The sequence below is a fragment of the Aquila chrysaetos genome, chromosome 18, assembly GCF_900496995.4.
Source record: "Aquila chrysaetos chrysaetos chromosome 18, bAquChr1.4, whole genome shotgun sequence".
NCBI classification, from domain to species: Eukaryota; Metazoa; Chordata; class Aves; order Accipitriformes; family Accipitridae; genus Aquila; species Aquila chrysaetos.
Window position 1 is genome coordinate 26244598 of NC_044021.1, and position 26787 is coordinate 26271384.

Genomic DNA, 26787 nt, shown 5'->3' on the forward strand with positions numbered 1-26787 from the left:
CTGTGTCTGGAGTGCTGTGCCCAGTCTGGGGCTCCCATGTGCAAGAAAGAGAGTGATACACTGGAACAAGCCCAGTGCAGGGCCACCAGGATGGTCAGGGGACTGGTTATGGTATGTGATGCCTGTGGCAGGAAAAAAAATATGTATGTTTCTTTATGTTCCTGTGTAGACAATAGAAATTAATTTGCTGTTCTGAAGTTAGAGCCGAAATTTTATAGGCACAAAGCGTATGTGTATGAATGTAAGTTGTTTGACTCCTAAAATAAGGACATGAGCTAGAAGTCATCCATCTTGTAAAGCAGATTAATATACCAGAAATGTTGTAATTAAGCTATATTTAATCTGCCTATGTGTAAAAAGCTACTGAAAGGATTAAGATATGATCCGCTTAGGATGTGATGCTGGTAAATGGAAGCATGCTGCATTTGATGCAGTTTTTCATCCTCCTTCAACTTTTTTTTTTTATTATTTTTTATTTAAAAAAACCATGGGTTGACTTGGGAGATCCCAGTTCTTGTGTTCTTCCCATTATCTAGACGTTTCAGAGGACTATTTTACAACTGAATTGGAACAAATCTCATGAAAGACTGGTTGTGACGTTAAGTTGAAGAAGGATTCACCAACACTCCAGCTGAAAAATAACCCAACATGAGTCTGTACTATCTTCCCTATTCTGTTTCATCTTTGCCGCCAATAGGAATGTAAAACTCTTCCTCAGAGAAGTGTTGGCACATTGTTTTCAACTTTGTGGAAGGCCGTGTTAATGAGGCTGCTAGATCCCATGATTTGTCGTTGCTTGGAGTGTTGAAATGCTTGAGAGCTGGAGTCTGGGGCTAATATTACAGAAGAGGAAAAGAAAGGGTCACTTGTGAACGCTAAGTGTGCAACACCTGATCTGCCCCTTCAGGCTGGGCACTGCATGGTCTTAGCTTGATGGAGTTAGATCTGGGCCAGGCAGGTTTCAGCTCTTGATTTGCAGTTGTTCCTGGAAGTGATGTCACATACAAGGCACCTTCTTAATGTATTTTGGTCTAGCTCTAGCCGGACTACTAGTTGGTGGGAAGTTTTAGGTGCTACTTACAGAGTGAGGACTTGCAGTGTTAAAACACCCAAGTGGTGTTACTGGAAACCCCTCCTTTGAAAGTCATCACCCTGATTAATTAAAATGGTGTTACTTACTACTTCCTGGCTTTATTGAAGTGGAGTTGCTTATCACTTTCCCTTGCGTGTGTGTGTCTGCGTGCTAAACTGAAGAAACATGAATGAAACCCAAACTTTTCTTTGACGCTTGATCTCTGTTCCTGACTTTCTGTGGGTTTTTTAGTGCATATTCATGTATTTGCATGAATTTAAAACAAAGACTTCATTTTGGTATAGAGTCCTGGTGTCATCCCCCCAAAGGGCAAAACCTTCCCTTTTGAGAATTTTTTTTTCCCATTTCATATTCAGTTTTAGGTTCTCATTCTGTACAAGGGTTCTGGATGTTCCCAGCAAATAAATAATTTAAAAACCTTGCTAAGATTGCTAATGCTGGTGCTGAGCCTGAAGGCTCCCAGAACATTTTAATTACATAAACCACTGTCTATGGCAACCTTTTCTAGGAAGAAATGCTGTTAGATACTAAAGTTTTATGGTTGAAGGAGCAAATACAGAAAGCCATTCAGTTTCCATGAGGAACTGAGGCAGGGTGCTTACAGCGGAGGGACTGTAGCCGGGAAGACCATGGCTAAAATGTGTACCCTTCTGGTGAGGAGTGCTCTTAGCACCTTGCCTACTGCCCACCATGAGCATTTTTGGCAGTGCAGGCACTGCCAGCACACTGCTGCTTTTCTACGCAGAAGTGCTGTTCCTGAGTTACTGGTTCTCTGGAAGAGCAGTGCTGTGTCCTGAATAGCCAGCACCAATTTTTGCAGCTCTCCCATCAGAGTGTTTATATCTTTAATTGAGCATGTGAGTTGAGAAAAGATGATCACTTGAAAACAAAAAAGGGGGGGGCACAGGGAGGAGTAATGCTTGCAGTCTCCCGTCTTGTTAGGTGATGTTTGCCTGCAATGCTTTGTTTGATCCACTGGTTACGAAAAAGACACAGCACCTAAGGCAGGAAGGGAATGCTTCTGTACTATCTGGACATTCGTAATTCAGGCAAAAAAAACCCCAGAAAACCTCGCTGCAGTGTTTTGCATCAAGCCAGTAAGTTTCTTCTTAAGCTGTGGAACAGTTTTAAATCAAACCTGAATCTCTGTCAGTGATGGCAAGCAGTGGAAAATGTCTTCAGGCAAGTTCTTTCAGTGGAGACGGGAGTTCACTGTAAAAACCAGGGCCCTTCGTGTCTGCTTTGAACGTATGATGTTGCTGAAGTCCAGTAGCTTTTCTTGCTGTGTTTACTTCCCAGTAATTGGTTCTGGAGATCCTTTTTGGGAACGGTGCCATGTTCTGTGCACAGCCGCACAGCTAACGAGAGCTTGCCACAGGCTGTGCTAGCTGCAGAAATGGAAGCAACGCAGCTACAACTGCGTGGTGCTGCACTGAGCCGGTTGCCCAGCCTCTTGCATTGTGCCAGGTGAATGCTCCAGCCTTCTTGGCATTAGCTGGGTGATTTAAACTGTGCGCTTCGTAAAAAGGATGGTAATGAGTGCTGACGGAAAAGGAAGAACGTGACCTTAGCAGTGCGGAATTGTCTTCCTTCTTCCTTGCCTGCCTCAAGTTTGTTCTGGAAGGGAGTCCTGAAAGCATGGGGAATCTTTTAGTCTTACACTGTTACCCTATTTTCATGACTGTGGCACAAGCTTCATAGGATGCTTAGAAAAGCAAAAAGCTTTCTGGAATGCTCCTTCAGCAGGCATAAAAGTACAGGAATCTAAAGAAGGGGATAAGTCACCATCATCTGGTGAAGAGGAGTTAGTGCTGTAGACCTGTTCATCTCTTTGTCTCTGTTAATACAGCAGAGCATTGTACCCCTTAGTGCCATTTGTGATCATGGGCACCAGCAGCTGCAGAACAGTGGTGATCTTTGGCACCAGGCTGTGACTCTCATGACACATGACAGCACTTGCTTCATTGCCCAGATGTCTTGGGTCTTCACTCTATGGCCATCAGTTGCAAATATTGTTTAGAAAAAGAAAGTAAGCTAATGAGAGGAGCAGTTGTTGTGCTGTCTGGCTGTATTTTTTCATGCTATGTAAAAGATGCATCTGATGGCTTTTATATCATCGTAAAAGTGTGTACAAGGATAAGTTGTTTTTCTTTCAGCCAACAACTGATATACAGTGATACTGAAACATGATAGTAGTTCATTACACCACAACTGAAAAATCGGTATGAGAAAACAAGATAGGTCTGTGCTTATTGTTTGGAATCTAACTCAGTTATACAAGATCTCCAGATATACTCATTATAATTCCTAGTGCAGTACCAATTAACCCTGGATTTACCTGCTTCATGATATCTGAGGTGTTTGTTAAGCTTCTGAATGGAACTGACAGTGCTGGGAATGGAGAGTTTATCTGACCCAGAGCAGTGTGGGAGTAATACAAGAGGCTACTGACAAGAGGATCATAGAGGAGAGGGTAGGCAGCTCTTACTCATCATCATGTGCAGTCTGTATTTCACCAAAAAAGTGTTGTATGATCACTTCTGCAAGAATGAGGCTGTGCTCGTTTTGGCTGCTGTAGAGTTAATTTTCTTCACAGTAGCTGGTATGGGACTCTGTTTTGGATTTGTGCTGAAAACAGTGTTGATAACACAGGGAGGTTTTGGTTACTGCTGAGCAGTGCTTACCCAGAGCCAAGGGCTTTTCTGCCTCTCCCCCCACCCCACCAGCGGGGAGGCTGGGGGGGCACAAGGAGTCGGGAGGGGACACAGCCGGGACAGCTGACCCCGACTGACCCAAGGGACGTTCCAGACCATAGGACGTCATGCTCAGCATGTAAAGCTGGGGGAAGAAGGAGGAAGGGGGGGGACATTCAGAGTGATGGTGTTTGTCTTCCCAAGTCACCTTTAGGCATGATGGAGCCCTGCTTTCCTGGAGATGGCTGAACACCTGCCTGCCCATGGGAAGTAGGGAATGAATTCCTTGCTTTGCTTGCGTGTGCTGCTTTTGCTTTCCCTATTAAACTGTCTTTATCTCAGCCCATGAGTTTTCTCACTTTTACGCTTCCAATTCTCTCCCCCATCCCACTGTGAGGGAGGTGAGTGAGCGGCTGCGCGGTGCTTGGTTGCTGGCTGGGGTTAAACCACAACAGTCCTTTTTGGTGCCCAGCGTGGGGCACAAAGGGTTCAAGATAACGACAGATTTGATTGCAACGTGCTGGATCAAATTTATAGGTGTTACTGCTGTTCAGCTTTTAATTGGCAGGCTCCTGTACTTGCCGTGGGGCTTGCTTGCCTTACTGTGTATTAGAATCTAGTGCTTGTTAGTGGCTGCTTTTTGCTTTCACTGCTTGCTGTACTGCTGTAATGCTTATCCACTTAGACTGCTGTGCCTGGGAACATTTTGATAACAGCAATGGTGATGCGCCTGGGCTGGCAGGTGGCCAGGGCATCGCTGCTGTTTCTGTGCTGTTGCACTGGACAGGCTGGAACTCGAGTCAAAGGGACTATGACCTGTGAATGAGTCCACATGGGAGCAGGACACCCCAAAGCATCTGTGGCCGTTGTTACGTCTGTGCTGCAGGAGATATACCTCTGAGGGGATTGTGTCCCAAGGGTAAGTCCACACTGGAGAAGGTACACCTCGAAGCAGCTGTGGCTGTGGATAAGTCCATGCTGCAGCAGGTACACCTTGAAGCATCCGTGGCTCTGCATGAGGTCATGCTGGAGCACCTCAAAGCGTGTGGCCATGGATAAGCCCATGACAGAGCAGGTACACCCCTGGAGGGACTGCAGCCATGGGTACGGCCATGTTGGAGCAGGTTTATTTCTGAAGGGGCTGTGGCTGTGGGTAAGGCCACGCTGGAGCGGGTCTAGCTCTGAAGGCATTGTCGCCCATGGAGAAGGCCATGCTGGAACAGGTACACCTCCGAGCAACTGTGGCTGTGGATAAGTCTCTGCCACAGCAGGTATACCTCTGGAGAGGCCACGGCTCATAGATAAGGCTCCACTTGGAGCAGGTACGACCCTAAGGGACTGCAGTCTGCGGATAAGTCCAAGCCAGAGCAAGGGCAATGGGAGGAGTTCATTGCAATTTTAAACCCAATGGTCTGGTCCAAAGGGACCAGGGATGGAGATTTTAATGGAAATACCTTTAAATTGTTGTAACCCAGGATTTGAGTTGCGTGTTATGGAAATTACTGTAGCAGGAACCACCTGAACCAATGGAGGACAAGCCCTACAAGAAGCAGTGCAAGTGCAGCAGTGACCCGACCTGAGCTGGCTTTGGTGCCCAGTAACTCCACACAGCACACCATCTCTCCTGTCCTGAGTGACCACCATAAGAGATGGAGCCCAAAGTCACAGGCTAAATGAACTCAGTGGGCATTTATGGACATTTTACAGACATTTCACAGGGGTGGTCCAAAGGCTAAGGGAATGATATCTGTGTATTGTATCAAAGGATGGGAAGGGTGGTGGTGGGTAATGAGAATGTATTGGTTAATGTGAGACCTGGGCATGACATAAATGGTATGGAATAAGGGGTGGAGAATGTGCTGGGTTTGGCTGCTGTAGAGTTAATTTTCTTCACAGTAGCTGGTATGGGACTCTGTTTTGGATTTGTGCTGAAAACAGTGTTGATAACACAGGGAGGTTTTGGTTACTGCTGAGCAGTGCTTACCCAGAGCCAAGGGCTTTTCTGCCTCTCCCCCCACCCCACCAGCGAGGAGGCTGGGGGGGCACAAGGAGTCGGGAGGGGACACAGCCGGGACAGCTGACCCCGACTGACCCAAGGGACGTTCCAGACCATAGGACGTCATGCTCAGCATGTAAAGCTGGGGGAAGAAGGAGGAAAGGGGGGGACATTCAGAGTGATGGTGTTTGTCTTCCCAAGTCACCTTTAGGCATGATGGAGCCCTGCTTTCCTGGAGATGGCTGAACACCTGCCTGCCCATGGGAAGTGGGAATGAATTCCTTGCTTTGCTTTGCTTGCATGCGCAGCTTTTGCTTTCCCTATTAAACTGTCTTTATCTCAGCCCATGAGTTTTCTCACTTTCACGCTTCCGATTCTCTCCCCCATCCCACTGTGAGGGAGGTGAGTGAGCGGCTGCGCGGTGCTTGGTTGCTGGCTGGGGTTAAACCACAACAGTACTGAAAGGTAGCCATGATGAAAGAAAATGTATACCCCATATGGTAGCTGATAGCCACTCTATTAGGTGATAGTCTCATGTATATCCAAAAATAAAGAATTTTGATACTTTTCAAGCATTGTATTGGAAATAGGTGTTGGATGAAAATGGTGGTGAACTGTCTGTGATTTGACTTTAGGGCATTTTTTATGTTAATAGTTAATGAGTGGTGTGAATGCAAATCTGACAGTAATGACTATAATCTGATTAAATGTTTTTTGCTCCCTGTAAGCCCCGGTACTGCTTTAAAATGAACAGTGAAGAGTATTCAGTTTAGTAATTCCTTGAGAGGACAAATACCTTTGCCCTGTGTTCCAGCAGCTCATCCTTTATTATAGCACAAATAGCATGATGGGTTTTCTAAGGTTTTATAGTAAAAATAAATAGAAATTATTTCCTTACTTCTACAGAAAAGCTGGAACTGTGGTTTCCTTTTCCAGACAGGCTGCTTTTCTTTCATCACTTCACCTCAGATGAGAGTAATGGGAGAGCTTTACATTATGCTGAAGTGGAAAAGCTGTTGAACTAAAATGCACAGAACTAGCTTGATCTTTTTTGTCAAGACAACAGACTGTGGCCTGTTGGGTCTCCAGTAGCCAGATGAAGAAAGCTATAGAAAGGATACTGAGCAGTCAGTTAAAGAAGCTGTTTGGTTTTCCTCCTGCTGTGCTAAAATGAACCCTGCTTGTGAATGTAACAGCCTGGTTTTGAGTTTGACCTGCAAATCCAGCTGACTGCAACTTCAGTCAACATTGGCCATTTTGAACCGTTTGTCTGATTTTAATAATTCCTTTTCTGATTCAGTCCTGTGTTCTGTGACCAACAGTGCAGTATCTCATGCATGCTTGGGAGATTGTTCCTTTCATTCCTCTTTCAGATGCTATACTGTGTCACCCAGTCATTGGTCTCCTTAAGTTTTAGTTCTGCTTCTTTAAGTACTAATTTGTGAAAGGCATAGTCCAGGTGGACAGTGAAGTGACAGTCACCTGAAGTAAACAGTAAAGGTACATCTTAAGGGCTCCCCATAGAGAACTGGATTTCTTTAATATTAGGGACACTGAATTGATGTTATCTACCATGACATTTGCACTTTTTGGAAGTGTTTCAACTCTCTTTGTGAAAACCTTGAGATAAAGAAGATGACAAGATGTACTTTCTGGAGACAGTTACCCAAATAACTTACGCCAAGTTTTGATTAGATTCCTGTGCTTGCTGCAAGTGTAATCGCTTAATCTTGGAAGAAGTCATTTGCTGAACAGCATGGCTTCTCCAACATACGTGGTGGTTTTTAAAGGAGTTATAATATTGACTAAGCTCTCAACAGTGTTGTTAATTGTCATATGCTGTTGTTTAAGAAAATGAAGCATCTAAAGTGCTAAGTACCTGATTTGCAGGTAGTCAGAGGAACTCTGGCCAACATTTCTGCTTGTTATCTTCATTGAGTTCCATTTGAAAATCTGTGAGGCCTTTTTGGAGCTTTGAAGAGTGGGAGGATTTGACTTCTAATGCCTCTAAAGGGGTGGACACCCTACCTCTGCTACAGGGTAGAAAGGCACAAAGACATACGAGTTTTTGTAGCTGTGGTCTCATAGGGCTTTGTTGACCTATGTAGGTGTAGAATAAGGTGTTTAGCAGTGCATAAAGCTTGCTTTGGTTATGTTCCACCCTATCAGACTTCGTTTAATGATTGAAGCAGAGCATTGGCCTGAACCAGTTGCTGTTGAGCTCCTCCTGGTTTTGCTGTCCTTACTGTGAAACATTAACTATAAATACATGCATCAAGTACTTAACCTAGTTTTAAATTAACTACTTGTATAAACATACCTAACATAGAGGTTTTGTGATAAAAATGACCAGCATGTAACCCTGCAAAGATGTTTGTCCGTTGCTTGTTATGAGGGGGTTTCCACGGTAGACCTGTACCTGCACATATGCTGTGCAGCACATAGAGCTTAACAGTGTATATGTACATGTCATTGTCTTAATCTATTGGTTTTATGTCATCCTGTTTTCCCGCAAGAGTCAGTTTGCAGTTTTGCTTTATAGGCTATGAGGATATACTTGGCTTGCTTATGAACAGCAATCTACCCTACAGGCAGTGCTAGTGGAGTGTGAGAGACGAGATGTTGAATTAGCTCCCATGGAAATTCATCAGTGGTCCTCATTCAGAAGATTTTGTATCACAAATAAATGGGTATATAAGAATCTGGTAGGTAAGACAGTCTTCTGACATATGCACTGGAATAAGAGCACAGAATTCTAATACTAATTGCACCATTAACTGGCCAAAATTTAGAAAACTTACCCTCCTGTACCAAACATTGTGGGAATGGATATTACTACATTGAATATCCTTCTTGCACCAAAATACCATATTGTCTGCAAATGACAGTTTGGAGCAATACTTGACTTTCTTGCTTCAGCTGGTAAAATCAGTGGCTTTGAAGAAAATGTCAGCTTCAGAACTGAGATAGTAATTCAGGAAAAAATCTGTGAAGCCTTATTTTCTGAATGTAAGTAACTAAAAGCTGGTAGAGATTGCTAATGTAAGAATGTAGTAATCCCTGTTTGGAAATGAAAGAGAAATTGCCCTTTGTACAAAGCAGAAATCAAGAGGGCAGCACTTATTTAGCAGTTTGTATTCAAAAGCTGGAGAGTTGTGACCTGCCAGAGGATGAAAGAGCGATGCATTTAAAGGGAGTTTGTATTCCTCTTCAAGAAGGTTTCTGATGTTTGGTATGGCTTGTTACATTGTGAGGGTTTTGGGGAGTTTGGGGTGGTGGGTTTTTTTGGAAGGAAAAGCTTCTAAGGTATTTTGATAAGGATTTTCTAAGGTATCTGATCACAGCAACGTTGTTCAACTGGACTCATCTAAGGACAGCTTCAGTTTCATCCTGGCATGCAGGGGCGTCCTGTGCCCTGATAGATTTTGCAGCAGATGTAAGAGACAGGCTAAATTTGGCAGAAATTTCCCCTAATAGTTCAGTAACTCTAGCTGTTTCCTTAGTTCAGTCACTGAAGTTATGTTAGACATCTCCAAAATTGTTGGAATCTTTCTCAGCGCTGGCTTGATACCTTCCTTCAGTAGCTGTTGATCTAAATAAGTCACAGATTTCTAAAAGAATGTACACTTGTTCTTTCATAGTCTCCTCTCTGCTTTCACGATTCATTCCAATATCTTGGAGGCTTCCCAATTGTTCCTTGTCATTTTGGTTCATGATGATGATGTCTGCAAGATAGAAAACCCTGGGTAAACCTCTGTTTATTGTAAACTTCTGGATCTTTTAGATACAGCTAGTGCTTTGAATTAAGAGAAGTGTGCTGTAAATGAAAGAATATCTGTATTGGTGTTAACTGTCACAATTTTCTGCATTTCTTTTACATTGGTTTCAGATGCACATGAGTCAGCACTGTAAAGACTGATAAACAAACCTTTAATCCAGGGGAGGAGATAGATTCCCATAGAGAATTTGGTCACTATCTGTTTATAGCTTTCACAGAGTGCCAGGACATTAGTGGCATGGACTGTTCTGCAGATTCTGTGGTACAACTGAGACTTCCATTAGTAAAATATGTTTCCCTCTTTGGATGCAGAGAGAGGATCGATCTCTCTCACCCCGAGGAGGACTGCCTCAGAATTAAAATGGCTTCTTTCTGAGGCTGGATGTAGCTTTATTGTAACTACTTGTTTGGCAGACTATCTCTGGTAGAGTTATTTTAGGATTTTTAATTTTTGCTTAGGATTTTTTATCAGGAAGTGGATAGAACTCTGGTTTGCAAACCCTCTTATTTTTTTTCTCTTCAGTCTCTGCTTTGCCTACATGGACTTGTTCAGGTCTCAGAGCTCAAGGGCCTGCACTTGCCGCTTGGGAGGTGAATTGCGCTTCCTGCAGGTGTTGCTTGTTATGATTAGTAAGGGAATCTTCATTCAAATTGATGGTTGTCACGTCAATTACTGCAACTTTGTGTTGGGACAGGAAATGCATGGAGATGGCTCTTGGGGTATACAAAATAAGTAAGTAGGGAGATGCGCTAGCTATTTTTTCCCTAAGCTGTGCAAAGGTACATATCTCCACAACATATGGTAAGGAGAAATGACAGAGGCATAGCGGAGGAACTTACTAAAGAATTTCTCTGCATTGGCAATAGCATACATATTGTCTTTAGACTTGTGAATCTATAGGAGAAATGAGGTGCCACCTTTCTCATATGCAAGCATTATATAGCTTTTGCTGCTGTATAATTTAGCCTGAAGACTTCCCATCTGCATTGACAGCTACCCCTAGCCTCGGTTCTCTTTCTGTAGGAAAGAGAAATTTGCTACCAGAGAAAATAATAAGGAAGGAAACAGTCCAGAACTGGTACTTGACTAGAAGGCATGGATGAAAGAAAAACAAGTATTTAGCTCTCAATTTATGTATATCTCTATGGCACACATGAGCAATAACGTTTTGAGACTAGCTACAAGTGTTAGCAGAATGTGAGCCTTTTCAGCTTCTACATGAAAAGTTTTGCACTTTCCAGTAGTAGAAACTGCTCATCACTCTGCATTCTCATGGAGGTTATATCAGTGCCTGCTCTGCAAAAGAACAGTAAGATTTTTCTGGAAATGACATTGATGCTTGTGTGAGCAGAGAGAATTAAGTTCTGTAATAGATATGTGCATCATTGCTTTGTGGTAATGTTGCAAAAGAGCTTTTTCCAAGACTGTAGGATATGTATGAAGTCAGACCACTCAAAGCCAAATTAGCTTCTTTGGATCCATACAAAAAATTAAAGCACTGTGCTTAAATAAGGATCCTGTTGACATGACAATTGTCTTACATTTATTCTTTGGTCTGAATGGAAGTAGCCTTGGTTTATGGCTATTTATGGGTTTGGTTTGCTGGGTTTTTTGGTTTCTTGTCACCTTGTTGCAGCATCAGCTCTCTGAAAAATGTTGGTTTTGTTAAGCTGTTTTTCATTATGCTTTAGTTTCAGGTTAACTTGAAAGCATTTTATTATGTGCCATGAGAAGAATTCAGTGTGTTTGGTGTTCCCCTATTCATTCCCTGTGGTAAGGACATATCAAAGCTATTGCAAAAGGTGAACTGAGCAAAACTGTGCTCTTGACATAGAATTTGTCTTCTGACATTCTCTTGAACACCCCACCTTAGGGAATTTATTTTCAATGTGATTTCTGAGCCGGTTACAATTTTGCATATGTGGTTTTCAAAAATACCGTGTTCATCAATTAAAACTCTTTGTTGCTTAAAAACCTTCATTTATGTGCTTAGTGTTCTAGATGACTTGTATATAATCTGAACTAGAAAGCATGTTGTCTACCAAATAAGAACAACAGCAAATTTAGAGATATTTCTGAAAACTTGGATTTGGTATCTGGAATACCTTTGGCTTTTAGTTTGTTTTGTCATGTGAAGAAGGTTAAAAAAATGCAAGACTGGACATTTTAAAAAAAATTCTTACAATACTTGTAAGTTCAGCTTACTTCCTAATTCTCCATGTCAGCAAGAATTAACTTGGACGCATAGATTTCCTATTTTGTTTCCCATCTCCTGGGTTCCCCCCCCCCCCCTTTTTTTTCCAAATTATAGGAAAATACTTCTTCCACAAATTTTTTGTGTGCATTCAGTTTTTGAGTGAACTAACTAACTTTGTTCCTGGTTGAAGTAATTTCATGTTTCTGCAAGTTTGTAGCTGATTGAACAATGTTGTACCCAAAGCAAGAACATAATGTAAAGTGTTGAAATGTCAGTTATATACATCTCTAATATATGCAATTATTTTTTCTGTGTGTGCACTTTTTTTACTTGTGGGCAAAGACTAGGAGGAATATTTTGTACATCAAACAACTATAGATTTCCTGTTTTCCTTTTTTAAATAGTACAGTGGATATCTCTTCAGGTACATATCTCTTCAAATATTCTCCTACTCTTGTTGTAAACTGTTTGAGAGACTGGTTTGGCCACAGTCTACCTGTTTTTCTGTCTCGCTTTTTGTTTTGTAAAATGGGAATGACTGCTGGCAGTGCAGACAATTGCATTAGTAATTTTAAGTCTCTCACTGCTGTTTCAGAAGACATGAAGGTAAGAGGGATATGGGGAGCTGGACGTTGTGAGTGTTGGAGTTTTAACACAGATTCAAATCTCCCATACAAGGAACACACATAGAATGGGAAGATTGGAGACCGTCTGCGTATTTAGAGCTTTGCTGTGACCATCTAATTTGCCCTTCATGTGGGAGGGCAATCTTCCGGAAGGGGAGGCATGTGCAGTTTCTTATTTAGGTTATATGTCTGGTTTTGCTTGAAAGAGAAATTGTGGTATTTCTGCTGTGTGCATACCTGCAGTCTGGATTCTCGCTTCTTGAAGTTTGTGATTTGGTCCTTGCCCATTGGTTATGACAAACAAATGTCTTGTGGGTTTCTATGCATGTGACCTCTGGATATGGACTGCCATTGTACTTAGTTTTTCTTTCACTTGATGTGTCATTCTTGATTTCACCCCTTCCTATCTCCATCCATGGTCAATGATTCACATAGACTGAGCTTGCGCTCTCAGTTAATGCCAGCTGTCTATTTTTAATGCTGCCACCTTCTCATATTGCCAGCAGAAAACATTAGCAGATATACATACATCCAGGTTTTCTCCCTGTCTTCAACATCACTAAAACAACCCTTCCCACATAGACACACTTTTTTACTTACCTGAATATATTTGACCTCTCAGGAGAGTTCACTATCATTGAGCTGTCACTGGATTCAGAAACTGCTTTCATGCTTATATGTGATTTGACATGGAAAAAATTCCAACCCTGTGAAATCCTTTGAAAAACTGGAATGGTGCTGTTGTAAAACCATCCAACAATGATATTTTCTTATTGGGACAGTCTATAAAAATCTGTTGGTTTTCAATTCCGTGTTATTAGACTCTAAAGGAAAACACCACCATGGATTAAATGAGACTGATGCTCTGGCTTCCATAGTAGCATTTTTGGAAGCCATGAGCTGGTATCACAGTCCCCAAATACATCAAGCTGTGTTGCTTAACGTTTAAATTATGTTTCAGAAATAGCTATGCAAAGACACTTCTCATGTATAGTATTAAATGGTATTATACTTTTATCTCAAAGAAACCCCAAACAAAACAACACAACAGACGAGTCTGTAACTGGAAATATTTACTTGGAGGGTAGGGGGGGAATGTCCTGGAGCTGGGTACCTCAGCTATCAGCTAGTGCTTTCTACATTTCTTGGCCACGAAATAGGAGTAAACTTGCTGTATCTTGGCAGTATGGTCGTTAACAAACAGCAGCAGTGCCTGAATAATAGAGTGAATATGCTCTGTGTGAATTAAAGGTTGCTCTTCCATCACTTTCCCTTCATTTTTCTTGTCTTCAGTCTGTGACTTTCTTTCTTCATACTGAACAGTGTAACTTCTGAATTAGGATGGGAGTCTTGTCAGAGGCCTCATGGGAACAGAGTGTTCCAGACATCTTTCCGTGTTGGAAGAAGCGATAAAATGTTCAAATTGCACTTGTAGTTTTACTTGAGCTTCATAGTGATTTTAAAAACATGTCCCCGCAATACACACCCTTTGCCTTGCCACCATCTTGCATTGTTCTTTTCGTGCTGCTCTGATGTAGATTGGCCCAATGTAGGTGAAATGGCCATTTTGGTAGCTATAAAGATCCTGCCTGGGAATTAAAAAACCCTCATAATGTTAGACATTGTAAAGATATGGAGCTAGGCTTTTTGCTGAAACATCGCAAAATCCCAGGAGGAAAACAACAAAGAATTTCTAGGAAAATTAGCAGCACGTAGAAGTTCGGGGGGTTTTTTTAATGTAGTTTTAAGGAAAAACTGAGAGGAGAAAAACTTTTGGATGATATGTTGCTAGAAAGAAGCTTGGATCGTCACTGTTGTTGCACAATAATGAGTTGGATTCCGTTCCTTGTGGAATGGTTTACTTTCAAGGTCCAATTCAGTTCTTAATGAAAACATAATTTAAGCTCTAACATCTTGAGACTTAGTGAGTTATGATCTTACTGTGTCATGTCCTATTTAATAATGCCATTGTTCCTTGACCTCTTGTAGTTGCACTTGAATTTTGTCTGAATTGAGTAAGATGTCATATATAATCATACAATATCTAGTCCTTAGTAAGATACTGTGCTTTTCTGTTCTGAGTCTTATTAATAAAAATAGCACTGTCTTATGTAACCGTTTGATTTCTGCTGTGGAGATTTCATTTTTCGTTCCTCTATCAAATGCCACGTCCTGTTCTTGGTTAACTGATCTCATCAAAAGAGGTAACTTGTCTTCCCTGAATGTCAGCACAGTCAAAACACAGATACTGCATGTGGAGAGAAAGCAGTAAGGAAGGTTACTGGCTATCAAAAGCCTGAGGGGACTGGGTGCTAACACAAAAGTTCATTGGGATACGACTCTTTTCCTATCTCTGATTGTCATGTATTTGTACAAATTTGGGTTAATATTATAACAGAAGTCCTGAAAAATAGCTAATAATCTGAAAGCTGTTCTTGAGAATCTTTTTCTTTTCATATTTATGAACAATTTTGTATAGTTTCTACAGATTAACTGCTTGGGATCAAATGCATTCACTTTTGTTTAGAGAACGTTTGGATGTGCAGCACAGGTCTTGCCCACGGTGACGGCTTGTGACGGTATTCTAGCTTCCTTTCAACAGGGTTTGTGTTGGACATTTTTTCGTTGCTTGTAGTCTGGTCTCCTTTTTAACCAAATGTTTTCACACTGCTGGGGAGAGTGAATCAAAATAAACCTAGCTGCTGGGGTTTTTTCTTAGGTTTTTTTTCTGGGACATGAATGAGATGTGTCAGCTTATGGGATTGCTGGTGAGAGCTAGAAGGATGTCTTATCTGTGTTTCCTACTTTTCTTTCCCTGGGTTATCAAGCAATGAGTTCATGTGCACTGCTTTAACCGGCAGAGAAAGTACAGGTGATGTTGGTTCTTTGCCCTGTCTTTTCAGCTGTAATGTCTTTGCCATAAGCCTCTGCACTTCAACAGCAGAAAGAGCTTTTGAAACTGTAGGGGCTGTATCAGCTGCTTCAGCCCTCTGAAAGATAAAATGCTAAGCATTATTTTAAGAAAATAGCTTCTTATCACTAGCTTATGTAGTAAGCTCATCACAGCGTGGGGAAGACTGACAGAGGAAATTATTAGCTATTGAGAACTGTTAGTAAATCTTCAGCTATCCTTAACTGCTTTGATTTATTGGTATGAGGCTGACTTAATGAGCACTACGACATCATCCTCTTGGATTTTCATATTTTGGATGTGCTCAGCAGTGTCCCTGGCAGCTGTGAACTGTATTCGGTTGTTACACCGTGATTAACAGTTTCTGCTCCCTTCCCCTATGATCTGTGTGTGTGCCCAGCCTGGTGCATATCCTTAAGATGACAAGAGCCAAAGAGAACAGCAAATAAATTGAGCCCTCTGGAGAAGAAACCAGCATATCTGCAGAAGCTTGATTCTGAGGCACTGTCTTCCTGCTTCAGCACTAGTTTGTGCCCTACCATTTGGGTCTAAGACCTGTCTGCAGCATCTCTTTTTTTGCTGTCCATTTCTTACATCTTTCTGTACTTTGGCTAACTTCCCTGCTGCTGTCACTCACCCCTGCCATGTCCTTTAATGTCTAACTTCCATGCAACTTGTCCTCACAAATAATGCCAGTCCTTCATGCACCCGAAAGATAGATTTCTATGTTACAGAACAACATGATCTGTAAGTTGTGTGTAATTTATTGCATTCTTTCACAGAAGTAGGCAGCATTCTAAGGATAAAAGCAATATGCTTGTGATAAAATTACTCTCTTTTATCCATTGTTTGTGTACAGTTATTACATTATGTGTGTAGCGTCCAGGGGTTTGACAGCCAGAACATCTCCCTTCTTTGTATGATACCAGTTAGCAATGAAAAGTTGAAGTCCTCTCAGACTACTTGGTAGCACATGCTTCTATCTCTCTTCAAACTTGGGTCCATGTCTGTCATGAGAAATGCATTTGCAAACTCCTTCGACGTAAGCTGGGGCATGTGCTTTCTTCAGGCTTCACAGACTTTTCCAAATAATTTCTTTGCAGCTTTTTATCAGTAGCTGACTATTACATGGGTCTTTGCTCTTAAATATCCAGATATAGCATTATTTTTGTTCTCTGAAACTGAAAAAAAAAAAACCCCAAACGAGTGGATTCTGCTACTTCTTTAAGCTAATTTCTTCTCTCTCTCTAAGCCCTGTATAACCATCAGACCTACTTTCTGCTTGGACTTTTTCTTTTCCTCATCCTCCTTAAGTCCCATTAATCTCTTTAACCCCTTTAACTTATTCTGGGGTTTGCTTTCCTTTGGAAGCTTTTACCTACTACATGTTTTTGCCAAGTAATTTTCTTTCTCCAGCCCCCTTCCCTTCCCAATACTATTTTTTCTGATAGGCTCATAGATTTTGGGTTTGTCCCCCCCCCCCCCCCCTTTTTTTTAACTTCAGATTTTATTTTAAGGGAAATGAATTTTCACTGTGAGCGAAGCACATAGGAAGGAAATGCAACAAAAATAAAGCCAAGAGGAGGAAAAGGTTAACTTAAAATATAGGAGAAGAGAGTTTTCACGAGAGAAGTCTAAAATACTTAGATTAAAGTAAAGCCTGATAAAGATAGCAACTGCTGGTTCAGTGAGGTGCTGAAGTCCTCTTGCTTCAGATTTTCAAAGCACAGCAGTTTACAAGCTGTCACAGTTTCCGATACTTAGAATGAACTAGACGCACTTTGTTTTACCCTTGCTCAGTAATGAGGCGGAAAGCACCCAGAGGGAAACTGGCACTTCCAGGTTCAGTTCCTGAGTGAATGATGTGTGTTCTTCTGCCCTTGCTGCCCACTCCCTGACTCCCGAGCGGCTTCTGCAAGTGATGACTATTGCTGTGATTTAGAGAGAGCATTTTGCACTGCAGTTGGCATTGTGCCTCTCTTGTTGCTTTGCTCTCCTGGAATGATGAGAAAACTGATGATGGCATTGCCTTGTGATTGTGGGGTATATGAAGCCATTCAGTTCAACTCCTTATGTCTGAGTTGGCCAAGATGCTAGAAATTACATTTATAGTAATTGTGAAGGTCATCTGGATGTCATCTTTGTCAGTCCTCATCTTTCCCTCAAGGGAATCCCCTTCTGGCAAACAGCCATGGACTCAAAGGCACCTGTGTTCCAGAAGTGGCTGCTACCTTAGCTGAAGATCCTGTTGTAGCTTCTTCCTAGGATCATTTTTCTGTGGATATCTTCTGGAAGTATATCTTCTTTCCTAGTAATTTGCCAATTTACTCCTGCTTGCATCAACATCCAGATGCCTAATTTCGGTATCCTAGTTCTACCTGTTAATTGGGTAGAAGTCTCTGATGCAAGGTGGTACCTCAAGTTTTGTTTTCTTAATTGGTTCTTTTACAACCACCATTCTTGAGAGCCATTAGATAGTGCAGCACAAAGAACCCGGTAGAATTGTATTACAGTATCTTTCTCTTCCCCCCTTCTCCCTTCAGCTATATTTGTCAAATTTTTATACAAGTCTCTGCTTTGGGTTAGTCATACATTGTTCAGTTTTATCGAGGAAACTATGTTCTCTTTTTAATTCGTAAGTTTTTTGCATTATATATCTAAATTTTGTAATTTCGTTCTTGACTGATACAGAGCAAGAAACAGATCTTCACAGGATATGTTGAATACTCCATTCGATTGCAAGGTTCTAGCAGCCTAGTTAGCCTACCTACAGACCTAGCTTTAGTTTAGGACTTCTTTTCGGCTGTGAATTGTGGGGCTGATGGCCAGTAAAAATGCTGAGCTGTGTAGCCCAAAGAGAGCGGAAAGTGAAAATTGTAAACCACAAAAGGGAAAAAATAAACTACCAGCCCTGTGGCAGAGTCTGCTTCTTGGTTGAACAGATTAGCCTTGGACTTTGTGCTGGTAACATTAAAGCAGACATTCTTGGGAAAAAGAATACAGCTGTTAGATGAGCAATGTATTTCGCAGAGACCAGTATAAAGCTTTTTTGCTTCAAGGAATTTGTGGTACCTTTTTATTGTCAACATGTACAGTACAAATACCACTAACCATTGCTATTAATGTACATTATGTTTATAGACTATATCCAGAAGACTTGGTATGTTATCACAAGTAGCAAGAAAAGAATAAATGTCAGTTCTACTAAATGAACAGGAGTGAATGCTTTGGGAAATACCACAGTAATAATGATAAAGTTGCTGCTGTAAAGTGGTAAATCAGAAAAATCTATTTGTATGAAAATCAGGGAGTTTCAGCTGTAGTGAGTTTTTAGTATGACAAATTGCTTTTGGGAAAAAAGTGAAAAATCCTGGACAAGTTGAGCAAGATCCATCTATTATTTCTCTTAACTTACGAAAATGAAGCATGTTTTAAGAGAAACACTTCCCATTTCCCATTGTTTGTTAAAATTAAGTAGAAACAGCTACAGTTCGAAGTCTGGTCTGAATGTCATTAGGAAATACGCCTTTGTTGGGGTTTGGGATAAAAAGTCCCACTTATGGTCTGTTCTCAATGTTACCACGACACCTTTATATTTGAATAATTTAAATGATTAGTTCTGATAATTCAGGAGTGTTTCTTATTATTTGGTTAGCAGTTACCTACATGGATGTGGGAGCAGTAGTGGCAAATCGGAAATTGCCTAGTTAAACTTATTGTGCCAGTAAGTCAGAAACTGTGACAAATAAGCCACTCAGGCATTCTGTTGCCAGCACAATCCTTCATTCTGTCTTCTGAATGAATGAGACTGCCTTGGGACGGGAATAAATATAGGGAGTACCCAAAGTCCTGTTTGTTCTGATTTACAAGAGATGACGCTGTTGAGTTTTATTTGACTGCTCAGTTGACTGAGACACCCAAGTCCATGGTGAATTTAGACTAAATAAACCGTACAAACAAAGCTCTTTGTACAAGAGTTTATGCAAAAACATTTGTTGGGCTCCCACCTCTAGTTACGCTGTCTTCAGACCCTTGTCAGACTTTCTGTACTCCTTAGACCTTTGTGGGTAGATGACAACTTCCACGGCAGAACAGTCCTGGTTAGTGTGTCCTGCTGTCATCCTCTCTGGCATGCTAGCTGGAATAGAAGCTTCCCTGAGTATTTTTAGGTCTTCCTTCCCCTGTTCAATCTAAGAAAACTGAAAGCAAAAGTGACCTTTTGGGATGGGAGTATGGGATGACTTTTGGTAGCTCAGAGATTAAGACAGAAAATGATTAAGTTGGAGACTGCTGTATTAACACTGAACTGTAATAGTGCTATGGAGATAAAGATTTCTAATATTGGTCAAGGATTTTGTGTATTGGGTATGTGGAGTGTATTTGTATAGCTTTTCAGCTAAAATTATAGACAACTGTTAATCCAAATAGTATTCAAGTCCATATAAAATGGAAGTATTAATTTGCAACAGTACATTTTCACACTGCATTATTCTAATCCTGTGAACACAGGACACTGTTAGTGGCAATATTTGCAAATGAAAACTGCATCACTTGCTGTTGCAGTCTACTTTGGGCCAATGTTTGATCTTTTACACTTTATGTTCACTGTGCTGATGTCCAGGCTCAGAACCAATGCTTTTACGTATGTGGACTTGGGCTCCTAAAAGCAAACTGAGGAATTCAAGCTTTAGTTCAGAATCTTCCCATTGGTAGTGGTTACATGTGGAGAGACCCGTCAAGGAAGGGGAAGTGATGGGAAGCTTCCTAAAATTCTTCTGAGTGTGTTCAGTCTGTTCCCAAAGGTAGGCATGGATACAAGCCACTTCCATGAGTATACCATGAATACACTGTTTCCTCCACCCACGGATGATGCATTAGAGTAATTCTGTTTGTTGTAAGAAGCAGAGCTTAAAATAGAATGGCATGTAGGAATGTGTCCTTCCTAAACATAAAGGTTTCTTTGTGTCATAATAAAGTACAGGGCTTTAAAAATTTATATTATTAATGTCCCTCATATATATTTTGTTCTTTTCATTGAGGTGGCCAATCTTATGATGACTGTTTTCATACAAGCCTTTTTTTCCCCACCTTCCCTCTATTATTACTGTTTTCCATTTTGTCTCATTTTCTGGTCAGATAGTTTTAATTTGCATTTCCAGTGTCTGATTGTGTCATGTTTCTGTAGCTGTTCACACATTCCTTCTATTCCATTCATCATCCTTTTTCTTTTTTTTTCTTTTTTCGCCTTTTTTTCCCCCTTTTCTTTTTTAATGTACAGTATTTTATCTTCTTTCTAGGTCTCTATTAACTATCTGGAGTGCTAAACCTAAGAGAAGGGTGTTAATAGCTGAGAGATTGCCCTTGGCATATTTAATTGTAGACAAGTTGTTTGAACTTGTAACACTTGGAAAATGAAAGTTAATATATTTGTTTTGTTATTCCCATGGAAACAAGATATTTATAAAATATTTATAATGAGCTTCTAAAAACAAGTTACAAATATACAAAAAGAAGCTGATTCTTTGTAGCAGTTGCTTAATAGAAAGAAACTGGTTTGCTTGGGATTTTTAGTTGGTTTTTTTTTTAGTTTAACTTCATGACCTCTGAAAAGCTGGTGTCAGGAAGGGGCTTCCATTTTATATGGACTTGAATACTGTTTGTGGGCTGTGAGCGCATATTGCTGGCTCATGCCCAGCTTTTCATCCACCAGTACCCCCAAGTCCTTCTCGGCAGGGCATTTCTGTGGATCTGGAGGGGGCTGATCCTGTGGCTTAAGAGTGTGTAAATCAAGAGCTATGTAGGTTTGTTGAGAGACTTTGCCTCTGTCATTTTGACCTCTTCGGCCTGTTTTCTCCTCTGCATTCAACCCGTGACTGCACAGACAGAAGAGAGGGTCAGAGCGTGCTGTCCTGCTGAGTAACAGTGATGACAGCAGCTGCTCGGAGCTCTTTGAGACCTGCCTCTAGAGACAGGAGGTGTTGTAGCATTGCTACCTGGTAATTTAGATGCTATGGTACATGGCATACATGTACCGTACATGGCGTACCAAAAGTGCCAGAACATGTTGTGAGTTAATCAAGGGTTATGTTGTTAGGCTTTTCCACAAGACTTGGCATACTTTGCAACTGTAGAATTTTTGAGTTAATTATGATGCTTTTCAAATGGATTTGATAATATTGTAATAGATGGAAGGGGGAGAGATGATGTTTTTTGGAGTGTGGAGGAAGATATCGAATTTCACATTTAAAGCTGCTTTATTTAGGAAACTTTTACTTGGAGTATAGTTCCAAAAATTCCTTTACTCCCAATCTATTTTTAGTGTCACTCCAATCAATGTATTTTGCTGGTAAAGAATATCTGCCATGATGCACATTTCTTTTTCTTTTGCATCCTGCAGCAATACTACATTCCTCATATATGTATCCAATTTGTGGTTACACCTTAAGTTGGAGGGGGAAAAAACTCATTTCCTTTCCCCATGTTAGTGTGACAGGGAAAAGACCAAATGTGAGAGGTGGGAATGGCTATGTCTTAGACCAGAAAGAGATGTTCTTTGTTCCTCTTGGCACCCTTATTTATCTATTTTTCCTTTTAATACAGGAGAAGAAAAAAAAAAAAGTTGTGCTCTTCTATTTGATAAGTGCAGAACCAAAAATTCTACATGTGTTAATAAAAATAAAAGGAGTCAACATGAACTTCAACTGTTTTTGCTGAACATGGTCATTCCCTTTCCCATTGTGATGATCCTGAGTGATGATCCGAGCTAAACTGTAGCAATCCTGATTGGAGTTTGAAAGGTCTGTATGTTAGACTTGGCTGTGAGTCTGTAGTGAACAAGGGCCTTAGTGTGGTGTTATGCTGAACCTTTGCAGTGATTGCCAATGCCATCTTTTTCTAAATGAGAGGCAAAACAGAATGAAGTCCTGACCTCTTGAGCTAGTTAAAAGTTCTTGGATATGTTTCATCAGAATAGAGATGTTAATCCTATTAATGAGAATCCTGGACAAATTCCAAGTAGTTAATTGCAGTTTATTCCCTGTGTCTTTCTGATTAATGAAACACTGGATTATATTCTTCTTTTCCATTGTCATGATGTTCTCTTAGTAGCTAATTCCATGAGATACTCCAGCATATGCTTCACCTAAAGCAGACAAGTAGTTGCAACCAGCAAAGTTTGGTCAAAAAACAGATGAAGTTTATTTCTGGCTAAAATAGGGAGTGTGAGGGATGTAGGGATTTGCTACATGTTGGCCTGTGTGGGAAATAAAGGATACTGGTAATGAATGGTATGTAAAGGGTTGCGTTAGTGTTGAATCTTGTGAATAACCAATTTCTCCTTGTTTTAAAAGCCTAGGATAAAATTTCATTTTTGTGTTTAATTAATTGAAGTAGGAGTCACTTCCTAACTGTTGGTGTCTAAAACTGAGAAATCTCACTTCCCCCTTTCATTAGTGGAGGCACCCTCCAACTGAGGGGAATTTGACCTCTGAAGGTATCTAAGAGAAGACCAAAGATAAATCGATGATAGATAGATGAATTGCCCTTCACAGTGGCTCTTTGTGACCCTTCAATTAAAATTAGATTTCTACACATAGTTTTTCTAGCCTGAGATTTCTGTTGCCAGTGCAAACTTCCTTTATCCTTGCATCTATCGTTTATTGCTGTATAAACAGCTGTCACTGTTGAAAGGACTGGTCTGGGTTGTGTGGTGTTCTGTTGTTTGTTGGTTTTTTTTCTGATTTGCTTGAAATACTCTCTAAATTGGCATAAAAAGAAATGCTTAAGCAGCAAACAAAATTTGTGTAGTAGCATGTTTCCCAGCAACATGGATTCTCAAATATTTTTTGACTTTGAGGGTTTCATAATGTTGTAAGCAATTGAAAACATCTTCTGCTATTAAAGATGGTACTACTTAAGGTTATATCAGTGTCAGCATCAGAACATCTTTTTGAAAATCTTTCTATTTGATCTGTTAAATTTTAGCTTAAAACGTATGGCTAAATTTTGGTGTGTAAATTCTTGTTCTAAAGATCAGGGAATCTGTAATTCAATAATACAGGAAAAAGTGTGTTTTGTGTGTGATATAATTCATAGGAAAGAAAAATTTTAATTTTTTTAATGGTGAGTAATCTCACTAATGCTGTGGCCTCACACCTGAATTTTAAAATGAGAAACACTAAAAATAGTTTTGTATTAGGGAAAAGAAAGGAACAGTGCGTACTCCACTACATTATCTCCTGCCTGAACTGAATATTTTAAAATGCTGGAAAACAGACTTGCATTAATCCCCTTTTGGTTAAACACATCTCTGTAGTGAACGCTGAGTTTCTTTGTAAGTTTTATCAATTGAACCCTTTGGCCTGATGGGTATAAAAGATCTCCAGGAGTGACTGTATAAATAGATGTCTGTAAAGTGTGAATTTCCCACTCTACCTGTCAGATTTTGCACTGTACGCTGCTATTGCAAAATCTTCTCCACCAAAAGTAAGCCTAAGCAAGTAATTTAGTAGTGTGGAAATATGGGCTTCCTATTAGTGAAAACAACAGCAAGTCTTCAGCTCTGCATTTCTGGGGGGTTTATGGGTATATCAGACTGCTACAGTGTGTTTTCCATGAATGTTTTATGAAGGTGATAGTCTAAGAAGGAAAACAGGTATTGAATTTAAATGCGTCACTTTAAAATTTGTCTGTCTTTAATAGATTTGTCAGTCTTTAATAGAGGAGGAATTTCAAGTTTTTAAATGCTTTTCCATAGTTTGCTTTACAGAACAGCATTATTCTTAATTTACTTGTGAATATGTGAATAGTGACCTATGAATAATATGTCATAACCAGTTACTCAAAGAGGAATAAAAAAATATTAAATAACAAAACTCACTTAAGATGCTTCAATTCTTGTCTTTTATGCCTGCAAGCTTTACAAGTGATCAACCAAATGAGACTGTATTTGATTTGATGAGCTGCAGGCATTCTGACAGCAGGCCAGGTCCCTTTATTTCCACGTTATTTCTGAACGTTCATCAAGGGAAGATTCTAAAGCACTATCCTACTGATGTACATGAAAAAAGAAAGTGATGTTCCTGGAATATGTTTTATTTGACACCATAAATGGGCTCTGTGGGTCTTCCTGTTCTGTTGCGGTTTTCGGTTGTTCGCTGTGGTAAACTGAAACCATTCTGCTATTCTTGGAATGCTTGTTGTGCTCTCTTGTAATTCCTTTCAATTTCTGTGTGTTTTGACAGGGGAAAGTCTTCCAGAACTATCACTTTTGAGCAGTTTAAGGAAGCTCTTCAAGAACTCTCGAAGAAGCGATTTAAAGACAAGAGTGATGAGGAAGCAGTTCAAGAAATATATAAACTAATTGAAGGAAAAGCCCCAATTATATCTGGAGTAACGGTATGTTACTGATCGAATGGATGGATTGTTCTAGCTGCCCTTTGTTCTACTGCAGTGTTGTTATATTCACCTGCTTCCCTTCACAATCCACAAATCCGAGCAGCATGCCTCTGGGCCTGAAGGCAACAACTGTGCTGAGCTGAGTGGGAGCAGAGATTGTGCAACAGCTGAGTGTTGCACTACTGTGTATTCTTGTGTGGCACTCTCATTGCTTCTGCTGGGAATTGTAGTACCATCTAGCAGCATGGTCAGAAAAATAGAAGGAGAGGTCTTGTTTGTGGTTAGAACACAGAAATGTTCATGAAGAGCGGTGTATCCAAATACAAAAGAGTAGAAGGGGATTAAATTTAGAACCTCATTAAACAGTTCTAAGCTGTCATGTGAAATACCAAAAAGACTAAAGCAAAGAAATCTTAAAATACATTTAATATACCATGTGAGTCCCAGAACACTGGAAATCTGGCAATAATTATCATGTGGTCTGGTTTTTATTTTTTGTTTGTTCCAAGTCTGCCAGAACTGTAATGTTCTTTATTTATCTTTCTTTTTTTCTTTTTTAAATACTGGCATTAAGCTTTGTACATGAAAAGGAAGTTATAAAGCCTAGCATACAGAAGTTTGGTTGTCCTTTTAAATGCTCAGGTTAGGCAAGCTTTTACCCTGTAGTTCAGGAGATACTGGAGTGTTTACCATCAACTTGAATAGTCCTGTCAATTTAGTTCATCTGCTTAAAATTTGTCATCCTTCTGAATGTTGGCTGTAGAGCTGTGAATGAAAATCCAATTGTAAATAATCTTTCCAGAAGTTGGTTCTGCACAAGTGAACAGTGGAAATGCCAAGCAGAGAGATCTCTTTTCGAGTTGTATAATTTGTCAGATTTTTACAGTATTTTACTTTATTACTCTTGTACTCTCATTTGAAACAAGTGGTAATTTTGATACAGACTTAAAATAATGAATCTTCCTTTTTGTCCTTCACTCATTTTAGTGAGTTTGAATAACTTGTTCATCTATCCAGGGATTCTTCCTTTGAATCATGCGCATTCTTCTAGGCCTCACTCCTGATTCCATTTTTGGTATTTCAGCAATTGGATATTGAAATGATCAACAGCTGCTAATAAGGGAACAGCTTCTTTCTGTGTGGATGACAGGGTGATGAGAGAGCTTTGCAGATGCAGGGTAGTGTCATGTAGGTACTGCAGAGGTATGCAAATATGCCAGCAACAGGGGCAGAGGAATGGAGGGGGAATATGAGCCAGCAGTGTGAGGCTTGCCTGTACTACTATTGCCTCTGCAGTCCTGGGGAGGGTTGGAGAAGAAGTGAAGAAATAATGGGAGAGCAGGGTGATCACAATATCCTCTCTTGCTTGCTGGCAAAGTAAGGAACAGGAGGCAGACCTTAAAGGGAGGGAGATTACAGTGGGAGCGTGTTGAGGGGTTGGAACTCCAAATTTTCGGTTTGTTTTGTGATGCTAATTTAGTTCCACACGTGGTAAAAATGACCCAAACGCTTGGATATTAAAGGCATTAAAATAAATAAATAAATAAATACATGGCCACTCTACCCCCAGCAACCTGGGAGTGCAGATATGAAATCTGTGTCAGGCTTTCTAATGCTTTGTTTACTTTGGGAAGTCTATGTCCTGGAAATTTTAAGTTGGACTGCTTTCTATATGGTTAGACAGAGTTATATGAAGCTTTTTTTAAACTGTTCTAGGATAGCTCTGCTGTAGGTTGTATAGGTTTGGTTGAGGTTTCAGCCAGAAAACTTTAGTGTGACTACTGACATGCTAATCTAAACATATTAGGGAGGGAGTTGAAAGCATGATTAAGTGAGGCTTGTGGATAAGTATACTTCAGCAGCATTTGGAGATTTTTGTGTCTTAACTTCTTATGTTTCGTGCTCTCTGTTTGGGGGCGGGGGGAGGCAGGGCAATATGTCTGTACTGAATGGCAGCCTGGGGAAACCACTGCTTCAACAGAGTGGTTGGAAAGTTTACTTTCACATCAGACAATGAGGATTTTAGTGTATGTTGCAATAGAAGATTTTTTTTTTCTTTTTCTGTTTATTTTTTCTTCTCCTTCAGAATGTTGTAG

At 40.4% G+C, this 26787-nt stretch overlaps 1 protein-coding gene across 2 annotated transcripts in view; it reads left to right on the top strand.

Moving 5' to 3' along the window:
• The window catches only part of LOC115352956 (tubulin polymerization promoting protein), a 69892-nt gene that overhangs the window by 24082 nt on the left and 19023 nt on the right, over positions 1-26787 (top strand). For both annotated transcript variants that reach the window (XM_030041786.1, XM_030041785.2), the window contains exon 3: positions 24538-24691. In XM_030041786.1, the coding sequence (XP_029897646.1) occupies positions 24538-24691 (154 nt within the window). The remainder of the gene's footprint in view (positions 1-24537; positions 24692-26787) is intronic.